The 23,586-nt window shown below is 46.5% G+C and overlaps 1 protein-coding gene and 1 pseudogene across 2 annotated transcripts in view; one reads left to right on the top strand and one right to left on the bottom strand.

The window, feature by feature from the left end:
• Positions 1-12,536, top strand: part of LOC144102114 (uncharacterized) — a 116,791-nt gene extending 104,255 nt beyond the window's left edge. The window contains exon 3 of the mRNA XM_077635403.1: positions 11,533-12,536. Coding sequence (XP_077491529.1) covers positions 11,533-11,736 — 204 coding nt within the window. The 3' untranslated portion in view covers positions 11,737-12,536. The remainder of the gene's footprint in view (positions 1-11,532) is intronic.
• A 1,193-nt stretch (positions 12,537-13,729) lies between these two features.
• LOC144102116 (uncharacterized) lies at positions 13,730-19,755 on the bottom strand (annotated as a pseudogene). The gene is made up of 3 exons (XR_013308179.1): positions 17,393-19,755; positions 16,720-16,801; positions 13,730-14,925 (listed from the first exon to the last, which is right to left on the bottom strand). The product of XR_013308179.1 is annotated as an uncharacterized LOC144102116 (transcript).
• Positions 19,756-23,586: the final 3,831 nt, after the last annotated feature.

The raw sequence follows: 23,586 nt of genomic DNA, 5'->3' as shown, positions 1-23,586 counted from the left end.
TTAACAACAATGTACGGAGCACTACGACACCAGCAAATAATAATGGCCAAAATTTTCTCTAGCTCTGAGAAATCTGAAAAAAAAATGGAGTAATAAAAACATAATACAGGCTGAAAGTTGATGCACCTTAAGCAAACATTCTAAAGGGTACAAAAGCATATATGCACACGCAAAAGCAAACGCATGTAAAGAGCAACCTGGGTGCCAAAAGGAAAGACGATATGGGCGAACGATACAGATACGCGGTTTCAGGTTACGGATATTCTGCAGGGTGAAACCTCCCTCTCGCTTTGCCTCTCGCACGAGCCTCGGAGTAATCTTGAGCTTGTTATCAAAACAGGAAAAAAAATTAATTCTACGAGGCAAAAATAAAAAAACGAGCATAAACCACATACCTTGATGACGTTGCGAACAGAAACCTGGGGATGAAATAAAATGCTGCAATGATATATATGAGTTAACACAGCCTTCAGTCCTGCGCCTTCTCACGGCACAGCGAACGCTCAAACATACGCGTAACATCCTCGTTACACCCCCGTTTTATTTTTTTGTGACTAAGTGTGGAGATAAGACTGCTTGGAGCCGGATGGAAAGGGGAGACATCTTAAGGTAGGAGCCCTGGCTCGCCGCACCCATGGTACAGCAGACCACGCGTGCGGCACATTGTGACGTAAGAGGCGAGATCAAGGTGGTCAAGGCACAAGTAATTCGGTGGGGGTGGGTTGGGAGTCTACGACGCGAACACAACACAAACTATACCGCTGCGACAGGGCGGCAATGTAGGTAGAGCAGGTTAATCCATGGGCACTGGCAGCAAGAGTCTGATGGGCTTCCGAAGATCTCTCCCGCCTATGACCGCAGTGGACGACCACGCTGCCACCAACAACACGCCACAGTCGTCGGAGGCGCTGAGGGACGCAGAGTGCGCGCTAGGAGTTGCCCATTGCGTTGAAATCCGCTGCCGCGAATGACGCCTGTAAGGGTGCTATTATGTTGTAGGGCCGTGAAGCTGTGCAAAAGACTTGTGATGCGCCGCACGCCGCTGCACCAGCTCCAAAAGGAATTATGGGGGCATACCGAGGTGCGCAGGAAAGCTGCCATGAATCCACAGCTACGAAGTTCAGGACAGCCCAGTGCTGAGAGCAAGAGCTGCTGCGCACTGGGGCTTGCGCGCGAGCGGCTAGGGGCTGCTCGAATACGTGTGCGCAAGGTGGCTTCCGTCCAGTGAGGAAGCCAGGCGAGCGACGGGAGGCCCATTACTGCGCCTCTGCTAGACAGCAGCACAACGAGGACTGCTGGTAGTTGGAGATGCCTGCAGGGACCGCCGCACCGTGCTGAAGTTGGAAACACTATTGAAGACGGGCACGTTGGTGACCGCCGCTCCCGGCGATGTGATGAAAAGGCAGACCGCCGTCGCCTGTCCGCTTGCAGCATGGAGCTGACAGCCCACGAGAGAGATGCAGGGTGAACTGCGCTTCCTTCGGCTGTTCGAACAAAACTGTTTGATCTCAAAACAGCGAGTGCAAGCGCAAAATCTTCTCTCCCCGTAGCTTTTGGCGCGAGGGAGAGAGAAAAGGGAGCGAGGAGCCAATTTGTATTTTTTGTTGAAAAGTATTGGTCCCAAAAACGTTATCCCAGTTACCTTTCTGGGACCAAAATGCTGATTTGTTTTTGTTTCTACTTAACACCCTCGAAAAAACGTTTCTACGACATTAGTGAGCGCACTTCCCTTTTGCTTGTGTTTCTATGTCCTGCCTCTACGGCCTGGAAATGTTCGATAATTGTTGTACTGGGACAGGGGCATTCCATCCTTTCTGGGCGCTCCTGGGGAGGTACGTTGTTTGCTGGGCAAAGGGATCACACTCGCCAAGCATGTGACAACATGCAAATGCACTCCCCAGTTCAACAAAAGCAAAGTGTTGTGCACGTATGCAAGCAAACAAAAACGAACTATACGAAGCTTTCGTCATCCACATGAGAGGTGACAAGTGCTTGAGCGTGCTGTCTCTTCGCTTATCGAGAAAAGAGATAGCCTTTTTAGATATTGACCTGCAATAGTATCAATCTTATATCATGGTGTTCTTTTAGTTTTTTACGTGTACTTTCTGTATTTATTGCTGTCTCGCTTGAAATACACCCAGTTGTAAGTTCGTTGCTGTGTGTTTCTCTTGTCCCGTTTTTCACGCCGTTTTCAGTCTTTAGTTGAACGGCGCAAAGGAACAAACACAAAAAGATAGAGACAGAAAAAGCGCCACTGCTGTGTCTTCCTGTGTTTGTTCCTTTGTGCCATTCAACTTTATGATGAACCAAGTACTTCTGCTTTCAGAAGTAGGAGTGCAAGACTAAAAGCTTGTACTGCTTGACAAGATACCAACAAGTTGCTGATTGGCAATGTCGCAAAACGATGGCCAGTTATGCACGAAAATTATAAGCAAACAGCAAGTGATAGAATTGCAAGCAATACGCAGACCATGTGACACAAACACAACAATGAAAAAGGTAGTACAATCGCAGTGAATCAGCAGCATTAACAGCAGTACTCAACAAGAATGAATCATATAAAAATGGAAGGCTGATGCTGGAATTTTACTATTGTCTGCAAGAAAAACTGTTTGAAGAAAGAGATTTGTTTGCAGGAAGTAATGAAATCTTCATTATTAGTTTATTAGAGGTGGTTGCATGTAGGTGAAGGTTTTTTTGTCATAAGGAGTACTAGTAGTTGGTATAAACCACTTCGTTTTGTAGCTTAACAAGAACCAATTAACATTAGCAATATAATGCAAGACTATTTTCTGAAAGCATGGCCACGATGGCGGCTTTTCGATGAAAGTGTAAAGCAAGAAACTCGTGTACTGTGCAATGTCAGTGCATGTTAATGAACCTCAGGTGGTCAAAAATTCTGCAGCCCTCCACTACGGCATCACTCATAGCACAAGCCGCTTTGGAACGTTAAACCCCATAAACCAAACCAAACCTATTTTATGAAGCGCATGTAGGTTACGAAAATTACTCTAGTAACAATCATAACCTTCACCCCAGTAGTGAGTATGCATCATGTGCATGCAATGGTAGCCATTTAAGGTGAGCCGAAGCCAGAGTCTGCTCCTTCAATAATGTGTGTGTAGCTCTGTTCAGGGCTGTTCCCTCTTGGTAGAGGTGTCCTTAGCTGCTCTTGAGTTTCCCACGGACTGGGTTCTAGCTCAAGGCAAGGTGCTTGGCCAGGGTGTTCCTGATGGGCACACCTGACATCTCTTCCTGGTTGCTTGTGCACACCGGCTGAGGCCGCCTTTCATTAGCGCTCTGAACCACACCAAACCAGCTTGAATCATTGTGGTCACTGAGCTACTCACAAATGTTGTGCAGCACGGATCAGATAACTGACATTGTGGATGTCACACTCAAGGCCCTTCAACGCCATTCTAAAGCATGCCTTGACACGTCCAAAAGCATTTTCGACAGCAAGTCTGGCACTCGGCAGCCGATAGTTAAAGGTCTGTGAGGGGGACCCAGAGGCACCTGGAGGGGGAACAGCCTCATCAGGTGCATCTGCAAGGGGAAAGATCACCAAGAATTGCGCCATCTTCCACACCTTCAATGACTTTTGTTTCTTGCCGGAACAGCTCACTAACCAGAGTAGCTGGCAGTCGAGACTTCTGAAAAACTGCCGCATCATTGTTCCTACCAGGGCTCCCACCATTTTTGCATAGGAACCTGTACGTGTGGTCAACGGCAGCAAGTAGGATGACACTGTACCACCCCCTATAATTGCATTAGTCTGCAGCTTCTTGCTTTGGGGGCACTCCTCGATATGACAGCATCCACTGCACCGACACCTTGAGAGAAACCACAGACTGCTGTGAATTTACACATGTGCTCGTAAAGCTCAGCTGGTGTTGGGAAATGCACAAATCATGCTTCCAACTACTCCACTACCACGCCGCAAAATTCGTGCATCATTAAGGTAACTGACGCAGTGCTCATGCCAAACAAGTTCCACTGTTCTGCTGATGTTACGAGGCGGTACAAGCCGATCACCATGTGTTTCTCCAGCGGAATAGCTTTCCGCATGTTGGTATCTTGCCGGCTCATACTTCCACAAACAGCCACTGTGCACTGGAATGTGCCGCGGTTGAACCGAAAGTTTTCTCGGAGTCCGCTGTCCGGAAGGTGCGGAAGCGTGGTCTCATACCACGAGTCTGGGCGCGGGTACGCTGACAGATTTCGCTCACGGACGAGCAGGTGCGCCGCCGCCAACAAAAAGAGCTTCGGCCACCCCCGGTGTCGCTTCCTCGTGTCTTCAAGCATGACAATTTCAGCGCTCAGCGCCAGCATCTGCTGCGCCACGAATGCAGCCCAAAATTGAGTGTTGCCCTCATTCGTGACAGGCCTGCTAAGGGCCAACATAGGCTTGACACACAAGACATCCGAAGGATCTTAACTGCACAAACAAATGAACAGTGCACAGCACTCACTGTGAAAGAAAACCCACGAAAAATAAACAACGATAGCAGTGAGCAAGCGAGCAGTGATGCGTCGCAGTGAGCAGTCAGGGGGAAAAAAAAGAGGCTAAAATAGCCAAAGTAGAATGCGCAGTCGGCTATGAAGTCGACTGTGATCATTGTTTAGAACTTCTCTTTAGAATTCGGCTAGCGACAGCCACAAGCACAAAGAAAAAAGTTTTTAAGCAGGCCTTAGCACAAGAAACAACGTTTTTCCTCTTATGTGTTCTTTTCAACGTAGCCCTGTCTAATAGTGTGCCTCAGTAGGTGACGTTTTAACTTCACTGAGGCGAGTATCACATGATCTGTTTTGTCGCACTAACCGAGATGGTTAACCGCCTTAACTGCAGTTAAGCTTAACCGTGGTTAGGGCTGCCCATGTAAAGAGGGTATAAGCATACTTACAGCGCTCCATTTCAGAAATGCAATCACTTCGCTGCTTGGTGACTTTATACACAACATAACAACAACCATGACTCAAGGACAAAACTGCTGGGTATCGAGTTATGTTGGAATTAAGGGCAACGAGAGAGCAGACTTGTGTGCTGCTCAACATGGTGGCAAGCAGATAAAAAAGTAAATGTACCCATTAATGATTGCATGAACTGAGTACAGCATAAATTAAGGAAAAAAAATGGCAGTTGGCTTGGAACAACGAAGTAAACAATAAACTGCACTTGGTAAAGCCAATTCTAGGTAAATGGAAGTCATGTTTTCACCAGGAGCGTTTCATTGAAGTTATTTTAGGTCTCTGTTTGTTCCATTGTTTCGTACATTGTTCCATACATTCATAAGTTTTCCTATAAACTAAAGAAGATAGGCAACTGAGCTCACGTAAAAGTTGTTTTTTCGGCTCCCGAAAAGCTTGGAATACTGCGCAAGCAGGTTAACGCAGAATTCACAGTACAAAAGTGCACCATAAAGCATGAGAATCATTGTGTTGCATGCCAAGAAGGCGTCATCTACTCCATTCCACTTTCATGCGGTAAGTAGTACATCGGCCAGACGGATGGGCACCTAAAGGAGCGCCAAAGAGAACACAATAACAATGTTCACAATACAGTTGAAGGGCATCACGGCATCCACTGCAGAGACTGTGAAAGCAAAACTTGCCAGCCGTACTTCCAACAAACAAAAGTTTTGAGTAGGCACCCAAACATGCTAACTGGAGAAATCATTTTTTCTTGCGCTTAGTGCACACACGAGACAAAGAACACAAGTACACAGGACAGATGCTAGTCTTCAACTGCCGTTTATTCAAGAAACATTCAGTATAAGACATCCCAAAATGCTGATACTCATACACGTGCAGTAGCACCGCCATGCTTCAGGAACATTTCTTTTTTTGATGGATTGACAGACTGGGTGCTGACACATTTCGAACCTTTTTTATCAATGCACATAGCTTCAAAAATTTCACGCTCCAATTGCGTTTTTATTGCACCTAGAATGCTTGTTTCTTGAAAGATTGGTGTGCAAGGTACAGGGTCAGGGTCGCCAGGGTACCGTTCGATAACACAGCGTTTGCAGTGCGCAGCGAGGTTCCCCCCGCTGATATGGATTCCGTTGCCAAGCGGTGCCCTCTCAGCCGTTCATTTAAGCATCGTCCTGATTGCCCAATATAAGCCTTGCCACAAGTGAGCAGGATTTTATAGACAACACCGATTTTGCATGGTACAAACTTCTTTTGATGGTTTCTAGTGCACAGTGCCTTCCTTGCCTCGCCGTTCATGGGCGGGCACTAGCGCACAAGTTTCTTCGGGGCAGTCTCGCTGCGCACTGCAAACGCTGTCTTACCGAATGGTACCCTGGAGACCCTGATCCTGTACTTTGCACACCAATCTTTCAGGAAACAAGCATTCTGGGTACAATAAAAATGCAATCGCAGCATGAAATTTTCGAAGCTATGTGCATTTATAAAGAAGGTTCGAAATGCGTCAGCACCCCATCTGTAAATCTATCAAAAAAATAAATGTTGTTCCTGAAGCGTGGCGGTGCTACTGCATGTGTGTGAGTATTGTGATAAAGATGAAGTGTGGCAAGTGCGCTGCACGCACTCGCGCGCATGGGGGGAGAGAAGACGACGAAGTAGGAGAATACAGATCGGCTCGACCGTATGCTACGTGTACTGTTTCATTGCTAATTATCATTACTACGATACAACATATTTTGGCGACGAGGATGCTGCTTTGATTCGGGACCTTCACGTGGCCTGCTCACCATCCGTCATGAGCTTTTCTGGGCTTTAGCCACCACCACCCTTCCTGCCGACTCCTGGTCGTCCTGCCCTTCCATGGGAGCAATGGGAGCTGGCGTTCCGGAATTACATGCTAGCCTTTGGTGCCTCTACTCTGGGCGCGGACAGGCGGAAGGCCATCCTGCTGAATTGCCTCGGACTGGAAGGTCAGCGCATTTTTTATACATTGCCGCCGCCGCCCAGTCCACAGTCCGGAACCGTGGTCCAGGGTCCTTCTTCGGACGCGCCTTCAATCCATATGATGCCAGCCGTTCCGCCCGCTCCGGAATCGGCAGCCGCTCCTCAACCCTCGTGTAGTAAATCCACAGCGGCAACTGCGGCTTCACCTCCTGCGCCGCCTCGCCGAAGTACTCGCAAAAAGAAGCGGCCCGCATGGTTCAAAGACTATGACATCCGCTAGACATTTTGTTTTTTTAAGTGCGGCGGAAATGTGATAAAGATGAAGTGTGGCAAGTGCGCTGCACGCACTCGCGCGCATGGGGGGAGAGAAGACGACGAAGTAGGAGAATACAGATCGGCTCGACCGTATGCTACGTGTACTGTTTCATTGCTAATTATCATTACTACGATACAACAAGTATCAGCAATTTGAGATGTCTTATATTGAATGTTTTTCGAATAAACGGCAGTTGAATACTAGCATCTGTCCTGTGTACTTGTGTTCTTTGTCTTGTGGGCTCACTAAGTGCTAGAAAAACTGATTTAAAACGGTCTCCAACTAGCCCAAGTTTCCGCCCTATTAACTGGAGAAATTATTGAAGCCGCTCAAATCGCCTGGTTAAAGGATGCATATGTCAGCAGTCCCTCCTTAGTGTTGTCAGCCAAAGGATTAGAATTTTTATCTGGAGGGAAGTAACGCTGATGTATCATTCTGGCTCTTTTTCATGTGCATGGACAAGTATGTATCACTCTGTGTTTTCTGATTGTTGCTTGGAGCCTGATCTATTTGCTTCCACGTTCCAAGCAATAAACATTTAGTTGCAAGTCAGTGCCTGTCAGTGTGTCTTCCTTGTCTAACTCACGCTGTTCTTGAAAATGGCATGCCAACTCGCCGAAGCATCAGTCCGTATTGGCCACACCCACCTCACACACAGCTTTCTATTGACAAAAAAGAAAACCTGTTTGTGAAAAATGTGTAGATGAATAGGTAATCACATTTTGTCATCATCACCATCATCAGCCTGACTACACCCACTGCAGGGCAAAGGCCTCTTCCATGTCTCACCAAATAAACCTGTCCTTTGCCAGCTGCGCCCACCCTATGTCTGCAAACTTTGTAATCTCATCCGCCCACCTAACCTTCTGCCGCCCCCTGCTACACCTGCCTTCTCTTGGAATCCACTCTGTTACCCTTAAGGACCAGCGGTTATCTTGCCTTTGCATTACATGCCCTGCCCAAGCCCATTTGTTCCTCTTGATTTTGACTAGGATGTCATTAACACGCGTTTGTTCCCTCACCACTCTGCTCGCTTCCAGTCTCTTAACGGTACACCTATCATTTTTCTTTCCATGTCTCGCTGTGTTGTCCTTAACTTAAGCTGAACCCTTTTGGTTAGCCTCCACGCTTATGCCTTATAGATGAGTACCGGTAATATACAGCTGTTGTACACTTTTCTCTTAAAGGATATTGGTAACCTGCTATTCATGATCTGAGAGAACCTACCATATGCGTTGCACCCCATTCTTATCCTTCTAGTTAGTTCCCTCTCATGATCCGGATCAGCTGTCACTACCTGGCCCAAGTAGAATTCCTTTACCACATCCAGCACCTCATTGCCAATTGTGAACTGCTGTTCCCTTGCTGGACTGTTGAACATTACTTTAGTTTTCTGCATGTCAATTTTTAGACCCAGCGTTCTGCTCTGTCTGTTTAAATCAATCATCATGCTTTCCAATTCATCTCCCGAGTGACTCAGCAAGACAATGTCATCAGCAAATCGCAGATTATTTAGGTATTCTTCATTAACTCTTATCCCTAACTGTTCCCAATTCAGGCCTCGGAATACCACCTGTAAACAGGCGGTGAATAGGATTGGCGAGATCTTTCCTTGCCTGACGCCCTTCCTTATTGGAATTTTATTCCTGACTTTATGGAGGACTATGGTAGCTATGCAATTCCTATATATATCTTCCAGTATTTTGACATAAGGCTCATCTACACACTGAATCCGCAATGCCTCTATGACTGCTGAGGTTTTCCATTGAGTACAAATGCTTTCTCGTAATGAATGAAGGCTATATATACGTATGAAGAAAAAGGAACGCCGACCAAAAGGTGATCAAGGCTTCCGTATGGAAGCCGAAATGTCTCGTTTTAAACAACAACCTATTGGTCGGCGTTCCTTTTTCTTCATACATGAATCTTCTACCCGACCAGACGAGTTTTCGTCAGACTTTAGATTTCATTAAGGCTATATATAGGGGTTGGTTATATTCTGTGCATTTCTTTTGATTGACAGTGTGGATATGAACTACTGTGGAGTATCCTTTACGAAAGCCTGCCTGATCATTTGGTTGATTAAAGTCTGAGGTTGCCCTGACTCTATTAGCGATTACCTTAGTAGATATCTTGTAGGCAACGGATAGTAAGCTGATTGGTCTGTAATTTTTTAAGTCCCTGGCATCTCCTTTCTAATGAATTAAGATTATGTTTGCATTCTTCCGAGCTTCTGGTACCGTCGTGGTCATAAGGCATTGCGTATATAGGGTGCCTAGTTTTTCTAGCACAATATCCCCTTCGTCCTTCAACAGATCTGCTGTTACCTGATCCTCACCAGCTGCTTTTCCCCTTTGCATTGCTCCCAATGCTTTCTTTACTTCCTCTTTCATTACTGGCGGGATGGCGCATTGCTGTGCGCTACTGTCTCTAACTTTCTGATTACATTTGCAACTGTATAGATTTCTGTAGAAACCTTTGGCTACTTTAACTATCTTATCTATATTGCTAATGATATTGCCCTTCTTTTCTCTAAGTGCATACATCTGGTTTTTACCTATGCCTATTTTCTTCTTCACCGCTTTTAGGCTACCTCCGTTCTCTATACTCATGCACAAAACTTGAAAAACTGAGAAAAAATATTTTTACTCAGTTTTATAATGGTGATACATTTTTATGGTGCAAAGGCATCTATGGCCAAAGAGCGCCATGGCGCAAGGTATTTTCAATTGCTCAAGGTTGGGTCAAAGACCAATTTTCCAAGCATTGCACCCCTGATAAGCCGAGCACCAGGCCAGGGGAAAAGCTTGTACCCACTGTATCACCAGTGAGTACCCGGCGGCACTGAGGATCGAACCCCACACCTCTCGCATGCGAGGCGCATGCTCAGCCACTTTGCCACTGCTGCGGTAGTTTTATAATGAACACGTTGCTTTGCAGCCATTGTTGCTCGTGGGTGAAGATACAATTGTTGACACGTCTTGTGTTTTTAGCTTTTTAAAAGAAGCATATGTGTTGTTTATAAACTGTAAGCCTTGATCCACTGATTCGCTTCATTCTTTGATTCAGCCACTTTTTCACTGCTAAGAAGATGGCTCAGGTTTTTTCATTGTGGTTGGGAGTCTTGAGATCTTTGCCCTGCCAAGGGTGGCTACTGAGGTTACTGATCGACCCCCTTGAAATCTTTTCTTAGTAGCAATTTCTTAAATATGCTTAGTTTGTCATCACTAACTAGTACTAACATTTTAGGCGCTGCACCACCGATGATTTTTCATATTTCTGTAGAGCTCTGCAGGTAACTTTTCTTATACCTTGAGCTTGGCGCATGATGGCCTTAGTTGCCTATGTGCCATAAAAGCCAACACAACACAACCGAATGGTTCGCGCGCTTTGGTGGCTCTTTGAGCGAGTCCGGTGGCTTCTCTCAGCAAGATGGCCTAGCAGCGAGAAAAGTATAAAGCCCTTAATTGCGAGTTTGCAACGGTATTTGCGCAGTGCGCGATATCGGTGAAAAATGGGAATAAGCGCGGATTCTCAGCGGCTTGCGAATGGCCAAATGCGGTGAGTTGTGAGGCTTCTGTAAGAAAACCGTTCCTGCGTGTCGAAAGCACACTGCGCGAGTTATTCAGCACATTGGGAAATACGTGACAGCTGGAAACAAAAGACGGAAGTCGAAGGAGATTCCATTTGGTCAGAAATTGGCGAGCAGCGCTTCGGACGTCCCCAAGTTTTCAACGGAGCCACAGGCACCCTGGTAGGGTGGCTTCGCCGCATTCCGGCTATGTTTTTAAGTTTTGCACACCTGCAGTAAAAGCTTCGCCACATACTAAACTTTCTCCTGAATGGTTGGCTTCACTGCGGTGCATTGATTTTAGTTGGGTGAATGGTTACGCCTGATCGACGCACAACTACCACTGGGGAAGCACAAGTTGTCAGCAATTTCGAAGAATTTTCATGTGCAGCAGTCACGAGGAAATGCTGTGGTCAGTTTTTGGGAGAACACAGGAAGTGTGTGAATACTAGAATTAATTCCACACTAGATGGCAACCAAAGAGAAACGTGGAAAGTTGTCGGCAGGCGGCGTGCCGCTTCACAGCAGATCACAAGCTGCTGTCAAGGTCCACGCAACTATAGCCATCAGCCATACATTTCTTTCGTAACCGGAAGAACCTTGGGCAACAATTTCTTGATGACGATAATGCAGTCCAAGAGGCAGATATAGGATTCCTTCCTTCTATTTCGAGACCAAATGAGTGGATTCGAAGTGGAGGTAATGCACGATTCCGGAACGTGACCAGTATTGTATGAAGGTAGTGATCGTGATTAAAAATCCTGCGCAGCTTCTCTACCGGGAGACTGACTCCACGGACCGTGTGGTGGAAGCATGGAAGAGCGACGCTCTAGTGGGCGTGCACCAGCTGGAGCCGGAGCTGCTGGCGGATGCTCGCCGCGTGCTCCGCTGTTCCGGTCCGTCGGCGGCCGCGACTTGGGACGGTTTCCGCATTGCCTTCCTCCCGGGTGTCGTGGAGCAGCGGCTGCTTTGAATAAAACACTTTTCCAAGCGTGTCCGTGTGCCACATTGGAAACACAAACCAATTGGCTTAAAGGAGCCCTGAAACACATAATCAGTGCACTTTTTTTTGTCTGCTGGTTGCATAGAATATGAGATAGTGATGCTATTAGCATCGGTCGTAGCGCACAAAAACAAATTCATGGCACTGACGGTGTCACCCATAGTTTCTAAATATTACCTAGAGGGAAAGCTGGCGCCACCGTCTATGCGAGTTTTCAAGGAGCCACGAAAGAGCGCTTCATCCACCATGGTATTATAGTGCCTAGAATATCCTACTAGTGTGTCGAGCGGAGCCAATGCCACCTAGAACTAGTTTCAGGCCTGCTCACTGCCGCCGTGACGTCACGTGTCTTGACCGAGCCGCGCGGAAGCGGGAGGCTGTGAAGCGCATATCATCGCTTCCCGTGAAAAGAAGGAATGATCGTGGCGAAGTGCACATGTGTAATAGTTTTATTTTGCCTTTGCATTTTGATTGGGAGTGTATGTTATGAATGCATAATGCTTCAAAATCCGTGCATTTATCTGTATAGCAATTTATTATTCCACTAAAAATAGAGATTATGCACCGTGGAACGTGTGACCGGTTTATAAGAGTAAAGTTCGATGGCCCAACAAAGTAACGAAATAAAAAAGGTAAATTTAATGAGTCTATTTACACACACGCTTGGCACATACACACTGTGTCCAGAAAACACATGGAAACTGTTGTTACTCATTTTGCAAACTTCTGCAATTTCCTTTGTTGAATCGGCGTTTTTCTACTCTTCAGAACATCAGTCTTCACGGAAACGTAGTTCTTTAGAAGAGTGTTTGCTGCTGCCACTAATATGTTCGTCAGCACAGTGTCAGGATGGTGACCATTGTTACAGACATCAAAATCCTCTGTTTCACAAAGATGTCTTGTGACAGCCACAAGTAGCTCCCTCTGTTTATGCGTTGCATGAAAACGTGCAGCATTCGCTTTGTTGGTGAGCTGCTCTAAGACAATGTGGGCGTGTAGAACCGCATTAACGACAGCCGGTTGAGGAAACTTGAGAACGCCTCTCGAGAGGTTTTCGATTAGGAGATTCCTTTCAAGTTGAACTTCCCGGTGCTCAGACGTAATATTCATGGCACAATACTGACAGTTCTTGTTGACAGCGCGTTTAGAGCACAGGGACAGAAGAAACACAGAGGACGACGTCACAGGCGCTGAACTTCAACTTTATTCAAGAATCATCGAAACCCTGCATATATACCCATGACAGAGACGCCACCAAGCGGCGAAAGCTTTATGCGCTCGTGGAAACAGATGATAAGGCAGGTGGGGCAAAATGACAAAGGCTAAAAAAACCGAAAAATTTTGAACAGAGCAGGAAAAAGCAGAGCAAGAAGATGCAAAAAACTTTACCAAGTCATTTGAAAGAAACACTCCGACACGTGAAAAAATGGGGCAGATGACAGACAGAATTTTGAAGACGGTTCCCGAAAACACTGAACCAAAATATACGCGTATAACAAAAATCAAACGTGGCGAAAAAAGAAAAGCATAGTGGCAAGCAAAAACCAACAATGAAAAAGCACAGTGGTGATTGGATAGGCAAATGAAAATTTAACGATACAGGTGAAGCCTACAATTAACGCGGCTAAACACAGAAGATAAAATGCACTGGATAGATAAAACGGTAAAAAACTGGGAGGAGCATGAAAGATGAAGCCAACAAAAAACACGGCTAAGGCTAAAAGATGAGGTGCATAAAAACAATAAAAGCGAAAAGGAGAGAATAGTGGGAAAAAAATTTTTGTTTAACTCCTTTGTAAAACCATTACTACTTCAAACAGGCCCCGATAGAAAGATTAACTCTTTTTTCGACAATGAAACCGAGGGTGCACTTACACATTCACCCTCGTGCCTAGCAATCTCGGTTGCTTCCACTATTTCACGTGTCAACTTGTTCCTGTGCTTTTAGTGGAATAGTGTGAAATAGTGGAAGCAACCGAGATTGCTAGGCACGAGGGTGAATGTGTAAGTGCACCCTCGGTTTCATTGTCGAAAAAAGAGTTAATCTTTCTATCGGGGCCTGTTTGAAGTAGTAATGGTTTTACAAAGGAGTTAAACAAAAATTTTTTTCCCACTATTCTCTCCTTTTCGCTTTTATTGTTTTTATGCACCTCATCTTTTAGCCTTAGCCGTGTTTTTTGTTGGCTTCATCTTTCATGCTCCTCCCAGTTTTTTACCGTTTTATCTATCCAGTGCATTTTATCTTCTGTGTTTAGCCGCGTTAATTGTAGGCTTCACCTGTATCGTTAAATTTTCATTTGCCTATCCAATCACCACTGTGCTTTTTCATTGTTGGTTTTTGCTTGCCACTATGCTTTTCTTTTTTCGCCACGTTTGATTTTTGTTATACGCGTATATTTTGGTTCAGTGTTTTCGGGAACCGTCTTCAAAATTCTGTCTGTCATCTGCCCCATTTTTTCACGTGTCGGAGTGTTTCTTTCAAATGACTTGGTAAAGTTTTTTGCATCTTCTTGCTCTGCTTTTTCCTGCTCTGTTCAAAATTTTTCGGTTTTTTTAGCCTTTGTCATTTTGCCCCACCTGCCTTATCATCTCTGTTTCCACGAGCGCATAAAGCTTTCGCCGCTTGGTGGCGTCTCTGTCATGGGTATATATGCAGGGTTTCGATGATTCTTGAATAAAGTTGAAGTTCAGCGCCTGTGACGTCGTCCTCTGTGTTTCTTCTGTCCCTGTGCTCTAAACGCGCTGTCAACAAGAATGGATCATTACCAACTAGCCCGGCAATTTGTCCTATTCAATACTGACAGGGCAGCTTCTTTAACGCGGCGTGGACGCAAAAGCCTGCGATGTATGTTATTACCGGCAGAATGGATTCCTTATTTCTTGTATCATGATCTGACACCTTTATGCCGTACTCCTCTGTTAACTGAGCTCCGTCAAGTGTTTCAGAACATGGCTTCTGCATTTCCTGCATATCTGGCAAAACCAAACTGTCTTGTAGCCTCAGTTTTTTCTCTGACTCAAAGACTTGTTGGATTGAGATATGATAATTCGTTCCCGACAGCCGACGGTACTGTCCGAACCTTTCTTCCAGACTGTCGGTCTGAAATTTTCCCAGCAACACGTAGTCGAAATTCAATTCTTCAAGGCAGTACCGGCACAGTCCGACAAGCGAGTAACAAGTCAGCCGCAGCGCTGCGTGTGTTTCAGTGGTTAGTGCGCCTGTATCCATCCTGATGTCTCGCCATGTGTCCAACCAATCCACGAATTTATTAAGAAATTCTATCTGCTTGTCAGCCAAACTCTTTACTGGATCCTGGAGCGGATCTCGTAGGCGCCGGCCTTTGGAGGGGCTTTTCACGTTGACGATATGCCACCACTTCAGTATTAGGTCAATGAAATGCGCTGTCCCTGCGGCGTAGTTTAAATTAAGCTCGTCTCCGCGCATATTTAGAGCCTCCACCACAAATTAACTAAAAACCTTTAAAACAAGCTTCACATTCTGGCGCTCAATGTTGGATGTATGCAGCGCTTTGTAGCTCAATCCATAACCAAACTTTGAGACGCTGTGTTGCTCCGAAGCGTGCATGTGTCGAAGAGCTTTGAAAGACGCTCCATTAACCCGAACTAACGAAGATGTGCTAGGAAATTCAGGGTAGAAGATGCACGTTCCTGGATTTTTCTGGTTTAACCAGTTGTTTCTTATGCAGTTCAGAAGATGGACTGGGTCAACTACATAAAAAAGGGGTCTTGATTCGTCTACTGGGTGAGGGTACACAATGTAAACTGTTCGCGTTTTAGAAAACAAGGACAGCACTTTTCTGTGTATGGAATTATCTGTTATTACTGCGATGACAGTAAGCCCTGCATTCTCTAGCTCCAAAATTGTCTTTCTTAGGGCTGCATGCAATTGGACTGCGTCAATGTTAGATACTGGCAGAATGTGCGCGACATCCTTGTGGGCTGATAGCAAGGACTGGATCATAAAAACATGCGCAGTTTTGGCTGCTTCGCAAGAATTAGAAGCTGCCCCGGTCACTGATCCACCTTTGTATTCGAAGTACGGCTGAATATGGATCTCGTCCATCATTATAGTGACGATCTCTTCATGCGGTTTGAGAAGGCTTGATCGCTTCTTCACGTAACATAAAAACCGTTCATCGTCCTGCTCATTTCCAGGGTTGACGTATTGAGAACAGATTCGCATGAGTGTAGATCGATGTGGTAGTGCTAACTTGCCAGCACTGCGAATGAATCGGTAGGCGTGTGGGGAAACAGTGTAAAGAATACTAGAAAATATTAAAAGCTCAGCAGAGTACCGTGCTGAATGGTCCTTCTTGTGCAATAGGTCAAGTTGCTCTTTTATAAAGCCGAGCGCTTCTGTTTTCTCTTGCGGCAAAAGATCATCACACCTGAGGCTGTCCAGCAAAGAGAAAAGCAAGCTGAAACTTGCCTTCACTTTTTCATCCTTGTCGCAAACGTCTGGAGCCTTGAAACTTCTCATACTGTCTAGTGCAGTCTGAAGGCAGCGCAGATCGTCCAGTATACACGGGATGAGCAGGTCCTTCACAGGCACTTTCACTTTCCTCCAGAAGGCCGTAACCTCCATGTTCTTACTAACAATCACAGATCGTTCGACGTCTGGTGGGTCTTCACCCTCTATGTGAACAAAGAGAACAGCATGCTCTGCTTTTACTGAAGTCCAGTAGGTGGAGAGGTCGAGGCTTTGTAGGCACAATACAAAGTCTTCATATGACTGCAGCTTATTTTGACGCTCTTGTTCTTCGTGCGATGAAATGGACTGCCGAATAGCTTCCTCTAGATGCGATGCTTCGCGGCGTTTCCTTTTTGCCTCTGGCTGCTGGCGCACTGGTGCGCATTCATTCAAATAAGCAGGTGCATTAGGAAAAATTGTCGGCACTGCGTCCAACGTAAGCCGAGTAGCGCCCATGGGAGCTTCTACTGTCCTGCCGGTTCTTGGATCGGTGTACGTGGTAGTCGTCCTTAAGTACTCGGCCTTGAAATGGAGCTCGCACACCTGCAAACCATTCACAAAAAATAAACTGTATATTACAGGCTTCGTGCTCCACATCCGCCTCATTTACTAAGCCACAAAATAAAAAGGAAAGCTACAAAATTCTCGATGAAGCGGGCTGACCAGCAAATACATTGGACAACAATCTACAGATCACTTCGAGCGTGCGCGTTAACTGATAATACGTCCTGGCGTTCCTGGAAAGAACGACATCACTCATGACTTGCGCGATCTTATAACGTTCCAGAACACAAATAAACACCCGTGAAATATCGGGTCTTACTGGCTGGCAAGTAAAAAACACAAAAGACCATTATTTTCACTTCTGGAAAAAAACATCCCTCAAGGCATGCGCACGGCGTTATAAAAATAGCGTATCTCATCACCGCAAAGCGCCGCAGTCGAAGCGAACATTTCAGAACAGAAATAAACAGCCGTTACAATGTCAGGGCTTACGCTGGCTGGCAAGTCAAAAGCGCACAAGATCATTATTGTAGAGCATTCTGAAGATCATTATTGTAGAGCAAGAACCGGACATGCTGGAGGTGGTGCTTTTGGAGCGACTCAAATTACGTAGTATAAACGTACACATACCTTCGGATCACGGAGAGAACGGATATCGACGTCATCGCGACGAACAGCCCGCTCCCACATTGCTCTTCGGTCATCCTTTGGGAACGAGAACACTCGAACCTTCGGCCCATTGTCGTAATTGCCGCGACAGTTGGGCACGCAGCATCGCCCCATTAGGACAGTTTGCAGGCGTACACTACGCGAACATTCAGCGAGTGAAACGCTTCACATCACAACACAGCAGTTCAGAGACACAGAAAAACACGTCTTCTCCATTCGCGAACAGAACCAGTTCAGAATAGAAACACCAGCATGCCGCGACAGGTCTCGTCAGGCTTAGCAAATCCTACTCTCGAGAACGGCGTGGGCACCTCCGCGCGACGGAAAGCGTCGGTCAAAACGGTCAAAACTGACTGACGTCAGCAGCCGCGACAGGAGGAGTGAGCAGCGGAGCGCTCTCCAAATGGGAGAGGGTGGCAGCGCGCGCGATGCCTTCCAACTTTTGCCGCAAGGGGCGCTGCTCGTCGTAAAGGTGCCGTCGCTGCCGGACATGCCGAAGTCGCCGCAGTTGCATTGGTCGTGCGCGGTGTGAATTATAGCATTTTGGTCGCATCTACGCTTTTTATGCGAAGCATACTAGCCGCACATCGAGCTCTTCCTTGCTGCGCCGCGCGCGGCCGCGTAGCTACCACTTGACCTACATCGGCGCACCACGTGATATGACGTCACAACAGCTGTGAAAGCTGGGGCTCTACTCGTGCGCTCGCTTGCGGACGCGCAGCCTCCGCCGGCGGCCTAACTCCCGCTCCTACCGCTAGGAGATACTGACGTCACGCAAGTTTATAAAAGGCGACGCACTCGTTGAGTCAGTTGAGCAGCGAGATGTCAGCCAAGGAGAGGGCGGCTCGCCAGACCGCAAAGCGCAAGTTACAAAGAGCCACGGAAACGGGAGAAGAACGAGAAGTACGGCTTGCCAAGCGACGTATGCTTCGCATCCTAGGCTTAACCATAGGCTAAGCCAGGCCATTTTTTTCTGTCGTTTTGTCTGTGCTGTTCCATGTGAGGGAAAACCGCAGCGACTAATGATGGTAAAGTCGAAGCATGCAGGCCGGGAAAAAACATGTTTCGTGCCGCTCTGTCGGAGTGGCTACCAGTCGAATCCGGGCAAGGCTTCCATGTTCCGTGTGTCCTCAGACCCAACACGGCTTGCGGAGTGGGAGCGGCTGATGAAAAGACAGGACCGCAAGTTGACTCCAGCGTGTGTTGTCTGCGAGAAACATTTTGAAGACTGCCACATCGAGGCACGGTGAACGGTGTCGTCAACGAGCTCGCCAGAGATAGACCACATCTCATGCCCGATGTCATGCCAGCAGTATTCGAAGACTATCCGAAATACCTTCTGCCTAAGAAGACATCGAAAAGAAAAGTGAGGAACCTGTGTGACCAACCTGCCGCTAAAGGGCAAACGCGCAGTGCCGGCGCAGGCATCAGCCATGGACCGTCAAGCACGCTCGACGATGTTTACGACGAGGCGGCAGCAACAGAGGAGCCGAGTGAGAACTTATGCCCGCAGCAGAAGATGGGTTGTATTGCTGTTGAAGATCAGCATCCGTTGGACTCAATTTGTATCCCTGCAACCTGGACCAAAATATCTGGAGCACCTGCTGGCTCTGTAGCCTACGCACGTTATGGAGCGGAAAAAACAACAACTTTGCCGCTTTGTATATAGAAAGAATGGTAACATTTGGAAGCTTGATGCCAGAGCGCAGCCTTCTGGTCGCTACATTGTATTTTCTCGGAACAGAACAAAGCAAGCACGTGCTTACAACAAGCTTTGTTTTTTATCTGTTTTTACTGTATCCCAGATTTGTAAATAAGAATCAATATAGTACAATCACCACTTTCTTTTGTTCTGTTACAAAGGGAAGCGCAAGCTCATACACACCTGCATAAGTTGTATGAAGCAAGCTATGATTCTCAAATAAAACACATCAATATATTGAGACCTATTCCAACTGCTTGTGTTTATCGTAGCATGCGATCTTTGAAGGCGGAACCCGCCTTGGGAAAGAGCGAGAGTGACCTGCTTTTCTTTTACCTATATGCGATGCCATTCCGGGTTAGATGTTCTGCTCGCCATTCAGAATGGGGGCCACGACTCGGTCTTTCCACCTGGACAGAGCTAGCCGAGCGCTCACTCAGCATGAAGGTGTATACTATATCCTTCACCCGCGATCGCGATGCGTGGATCGCAATCGACTGTCCCCTAGTCGAATAAAATCTCGATCTGAAGTTTCCATGTAGCAACAATGAGTCCGGACCATACCCGATCGTTCAAACACAATAACGTAATGTGGCCAACGCATCAACTTTCGTTGCTTATTTCAAGTTGGGTACCTCGCTGAACATTAGGCAGTCTGCTTAAAACATAGTGACTGGCTAGTTGGTTCTGCATACTGGAAAAATTGCAGCGCAGCAGTAACAAATACGAGACGAGAAGGACGCAAACACAAGCGCTGTCTAACAGTTGTTAGACAGCGCTTGTGTTTGCGTCCTTCTCGTCTCGTATTTGCTACTGCTGCGCTGCAATTTTTCCATTAGGCAGTCAATATGACTTCTGCTTAAGTCCTTCCGCGGTTCACCACAAATAATAAACGAATAAAAATTTAGCAGACTGGACCTGGTGGTACCTGTCAAACGCTTCGGCGAGCGCTGTTTCAGTCCAGGATTTTCTCCTGGTAATGCCAGGCCGGTTAGATTGTCTGCAGCCAGTAGTGTTTTTATGCAAAAAGTGCTCTCAAAGCGTTCAGAGACAGGCTTCAGTAGTGAAAAGCGCAGCGCACCTACGCAGCCTCGGCAGCGAACGCTGCGTGGTGGCACCTTAGCTACTGGCAGCGCCACCAAGCGGTGGCCGCAGGAAGGCATCACCGCAGCGGCCACACGAGTGCGCGCCCTCGGCACACTAGCAAGTATATTATAGGCACTATAACCATGGGAATGGCGGGATAGGGTCCCCAGAAATACTTGCTAGTCTGGCGTACGCCGACTGCGGCGGGGGCTGCTGCTGAATGACCGCCGCGGTGGCGCTGCGAGCAATCGGTGTGCATTGACAGCCGCGGCGTCTGCAGTAGACGCGCGCGTTTCGCCCCGTGAAACGAATTCCCTGCGGGGGGGTTTCAGATGACTTGCGCATGCGGTTGCACTGATTTTTTTTTTCAGCTCAGCCGTGGTTTTTCAATGCGCAGTTCAGTCATCGGCGTAGCGACGCTTAACAATACCTCTTGCGGGGCTAGTTGGTGTAACATTGTGTAACAAAAGACAAAAACCGCTAATTTTGACACAAACCACGCAGAAAGACCAGACAGGTCGGGCGCTGAACTATCAGCTGGAGTCAGCGCCCGTCCTGTCTGGTCTTTCTCTGTGGTTTGTGTCAAAATAAGCGCTGTTTTTTTACCTTTTGTTACACAACGTAGCGACGCAAACGATTTTTTTTTTTGTGAACAAATTTTGTGCGCGTAGTTCAAAGTCAAAGTCGAAACGAACCCGCTTATTTTTACACCCTCTTCTTTCTGAATACTGCTTCCATGCCGTATTATATACCGTCTTCTGGGGAATTTAAAGAAAAATATCTTTGCATCAAGAACGTTACCCACGATTCTAAACCACATGGCCGTGTGTGCGCGCAACAGAGCCTATTGACAACGGCATTTTCATCCATACTATTGATCCGATCTCAACTTCTACGGACTCTGAAGCTAAAAAAGACTGAACACTGGAAATTTCTAGATGCATGCACAATTCAAATATGTAAGATGAGAACCTGAGTCCTGTAAATCATGTGTTTTAGGCAAACTGCAGGAACGCATTCCTTAGTGCTTAGGCAACCGAGTTACAGAAGTAATGAACACAAGCATGCATTCTAAGCAGTTCTTAGAATCCCGTGCTTGGTAAAATAGCATTATTAGCCCATGCTATGTAGGTCACACGACCTGTCAGAGAAAATATACCCAAGGATCAGTAATGTATAGCACAAAATAAAAATCATTGTTAAACACATCTATTTCACTTTGCACTCAGGCTGCCCACATTTTTGTTTGCACCACCTCCTGGCATCATCTCATCTTTAACAGCTTCGGCTGCTCTTTCTTGGCAGCCCTCTCAACATTGATTGACTTCATGTAGAAGCGCAGGCGAAGCTGAATTTAGAATTTGATTATGGTGTTAACAATTTCACGTCCATGTTTCACACAGCCCAGAGGCGGAAAATGTACATGTGTTAAAAAATCAGCGAAGTCAACTATGCTCTTCTCGTGCAACTTGTTCAGACTAAAGTGGTGAAGCTGTCTTCAAGGACGGTGATAATTATGTTATTCAAGGGGCCAGATGGATACAGTAAGCCACCATTATCAAATTTTGCAGTGAAAGCTGCAACCCGATCATTTTCTGTATAGCCACTGCTTTTAAGTCGTCAAGGGTGAAGCACAGTCTATGCACTGGCTTTTATTCAGTGCTTTTCTAGCCCGAGATACAATAAATTAATATCTCGTGGCTTTTTCCTGTCACACAGGCACTGTTGTCAGAGGTAATACTTGTACGTGTAGCACAAGAGACCAATGCAGTTTTTACATCATGAGCGCTCCTTTATTAATTAGTCTGTCGAGTATAGGCAGCATATTCTCGCTGCACGGCTGTTTCTTCGCCACCGATACTAAGGAAGTGACCACTTCTGGAGCACAGTTTCCCGATGGTGGTAGTTTCGCAAGATTGTAGAATGTGAGTACATTAACAGTAACCAAAAACTGAGCGGCATTCCGATGGTCAAAGATCCTGATGATTGCCGAACAATGCTAAATACGCTTTCAAGTCTGTCTTGGCTCAAGTTTGCAGTCATCACATACTTAAAACGATGTGCGCTGAGATCTGCAACTAAACTAAGTGTGCTCTGAATTGAAACACGAAATCCCTCTGCTATGCTGTTGCTCAAAAACCCGCCGATTGTGGCCTTTGCATGAATTTCCCACTTTGTGAGGTGTTCAAGGAACTCCTTTAAAGCAAAAAAATTGTTGACTGCGGGTATAACGCTGCTTTTGGCACACGCGCTGTCATTATCCTGATAAGCTTATTTATTATTTTGCAAAAGATTCAGTGCCTTCCACGAAATCATAAGAGCGTCCTAACGGGGTGCAATAAATAAAAAAGACCTTTAATTATATCATCACCAAATAGCTGGAATGCCGGAGGAACTCTCGTTTTCTCAAAAGAATTGGGATTCAGGTGCATGCTGGTGATATTCGGCATGGCTTTAAGCGAAACACTCTGGCTGTCCATTTTCCAAGCTTCTCGGATCGGTTTGAGCGTGCACCCGACCCTTAGGTGCGTTGAACCATTTGCCTGCAAATGCATTTCGCACGTTTTTAACTAGATGGTGGAAATCTGAAGGAAAGTCAGATGGCGAAATGAGCTTGCAAGATGTGGCGCTTGTCACGTTGTCTAGACATGACGCGATCACACATACATAAGAACACACGCACCAACACACACGCGAGTCAGCGTTCATGGATTTGGCAATAACAGTATTATGGGCTCGCGACCAAGAAGCAGCGCGCACCACTACCGCAGCCACGGCACGACCGCTCCTGCAGGCACGACGTTCTGGATGTGTGCAGCGCCCCCTGCGCATTCATCCGAGGCGCGGCCAACCGGTTCCGTAGAGAGCTCCGCGCGAACGGCAGACTAGCAAGTATTTCTAGGGACCCTACCACTAGGATAGTATTCTAGTTCACTACCATTATTCTAGTTCACTGTACTACAGTGTTCTAGAAGGAGTGGTAGTGGCAAGAGCGAAGCGGGTTTCGATGGGAGGCGCTGAAGCAAAAAAAGCGGTTGGCCGCGCGCGGCGCTGCCGTCGAATACTGGAGGATTGGATAGGTTCAACGGAAAAGAAGCATAGTGTAGAACTATATTGATGCTGGAAGCTAGGTCAGAATGTCTTAGAACGCGCAGCTATAAGAAGAAATTTAACGAAGAAAATGACACATGTGCTTTTTGTGGTAAATCTGTACAAACAATAAAACGCCTCATACTCTTCCTGAGGCCCTAGGGTTTAGAGATAACAATAGTCATGTAAATAAATCTGCGGTGGAAATTAGAAAAAGCGATTGGAATATTGGTGGCTAAAAGTGTAGGAAGATGCATTTAAAGAAAATGGCGAATTT

The sequence above is a fragment of the Amblyomma americanum genome, chromosome 8, assembly GCF_052857255.1.
Source record: "Amblyomma americanum isolate KBUSLIRL-KWMA chromosome 8, ASM5285725v1, whole genome shotgun sequence".
NCBI classification, from domain to species: Eukaryota; Metazoa; Arthropoda; class Arachnida; order Ixodida; family Ixodidae; genus Amblyomma; species Amblyomma americanum.
The sequence above is the reverse complement of the archived record's forward strand: the minus strand, read 5'-3'. Positions and strand labels throughout refer to the sequence as shown.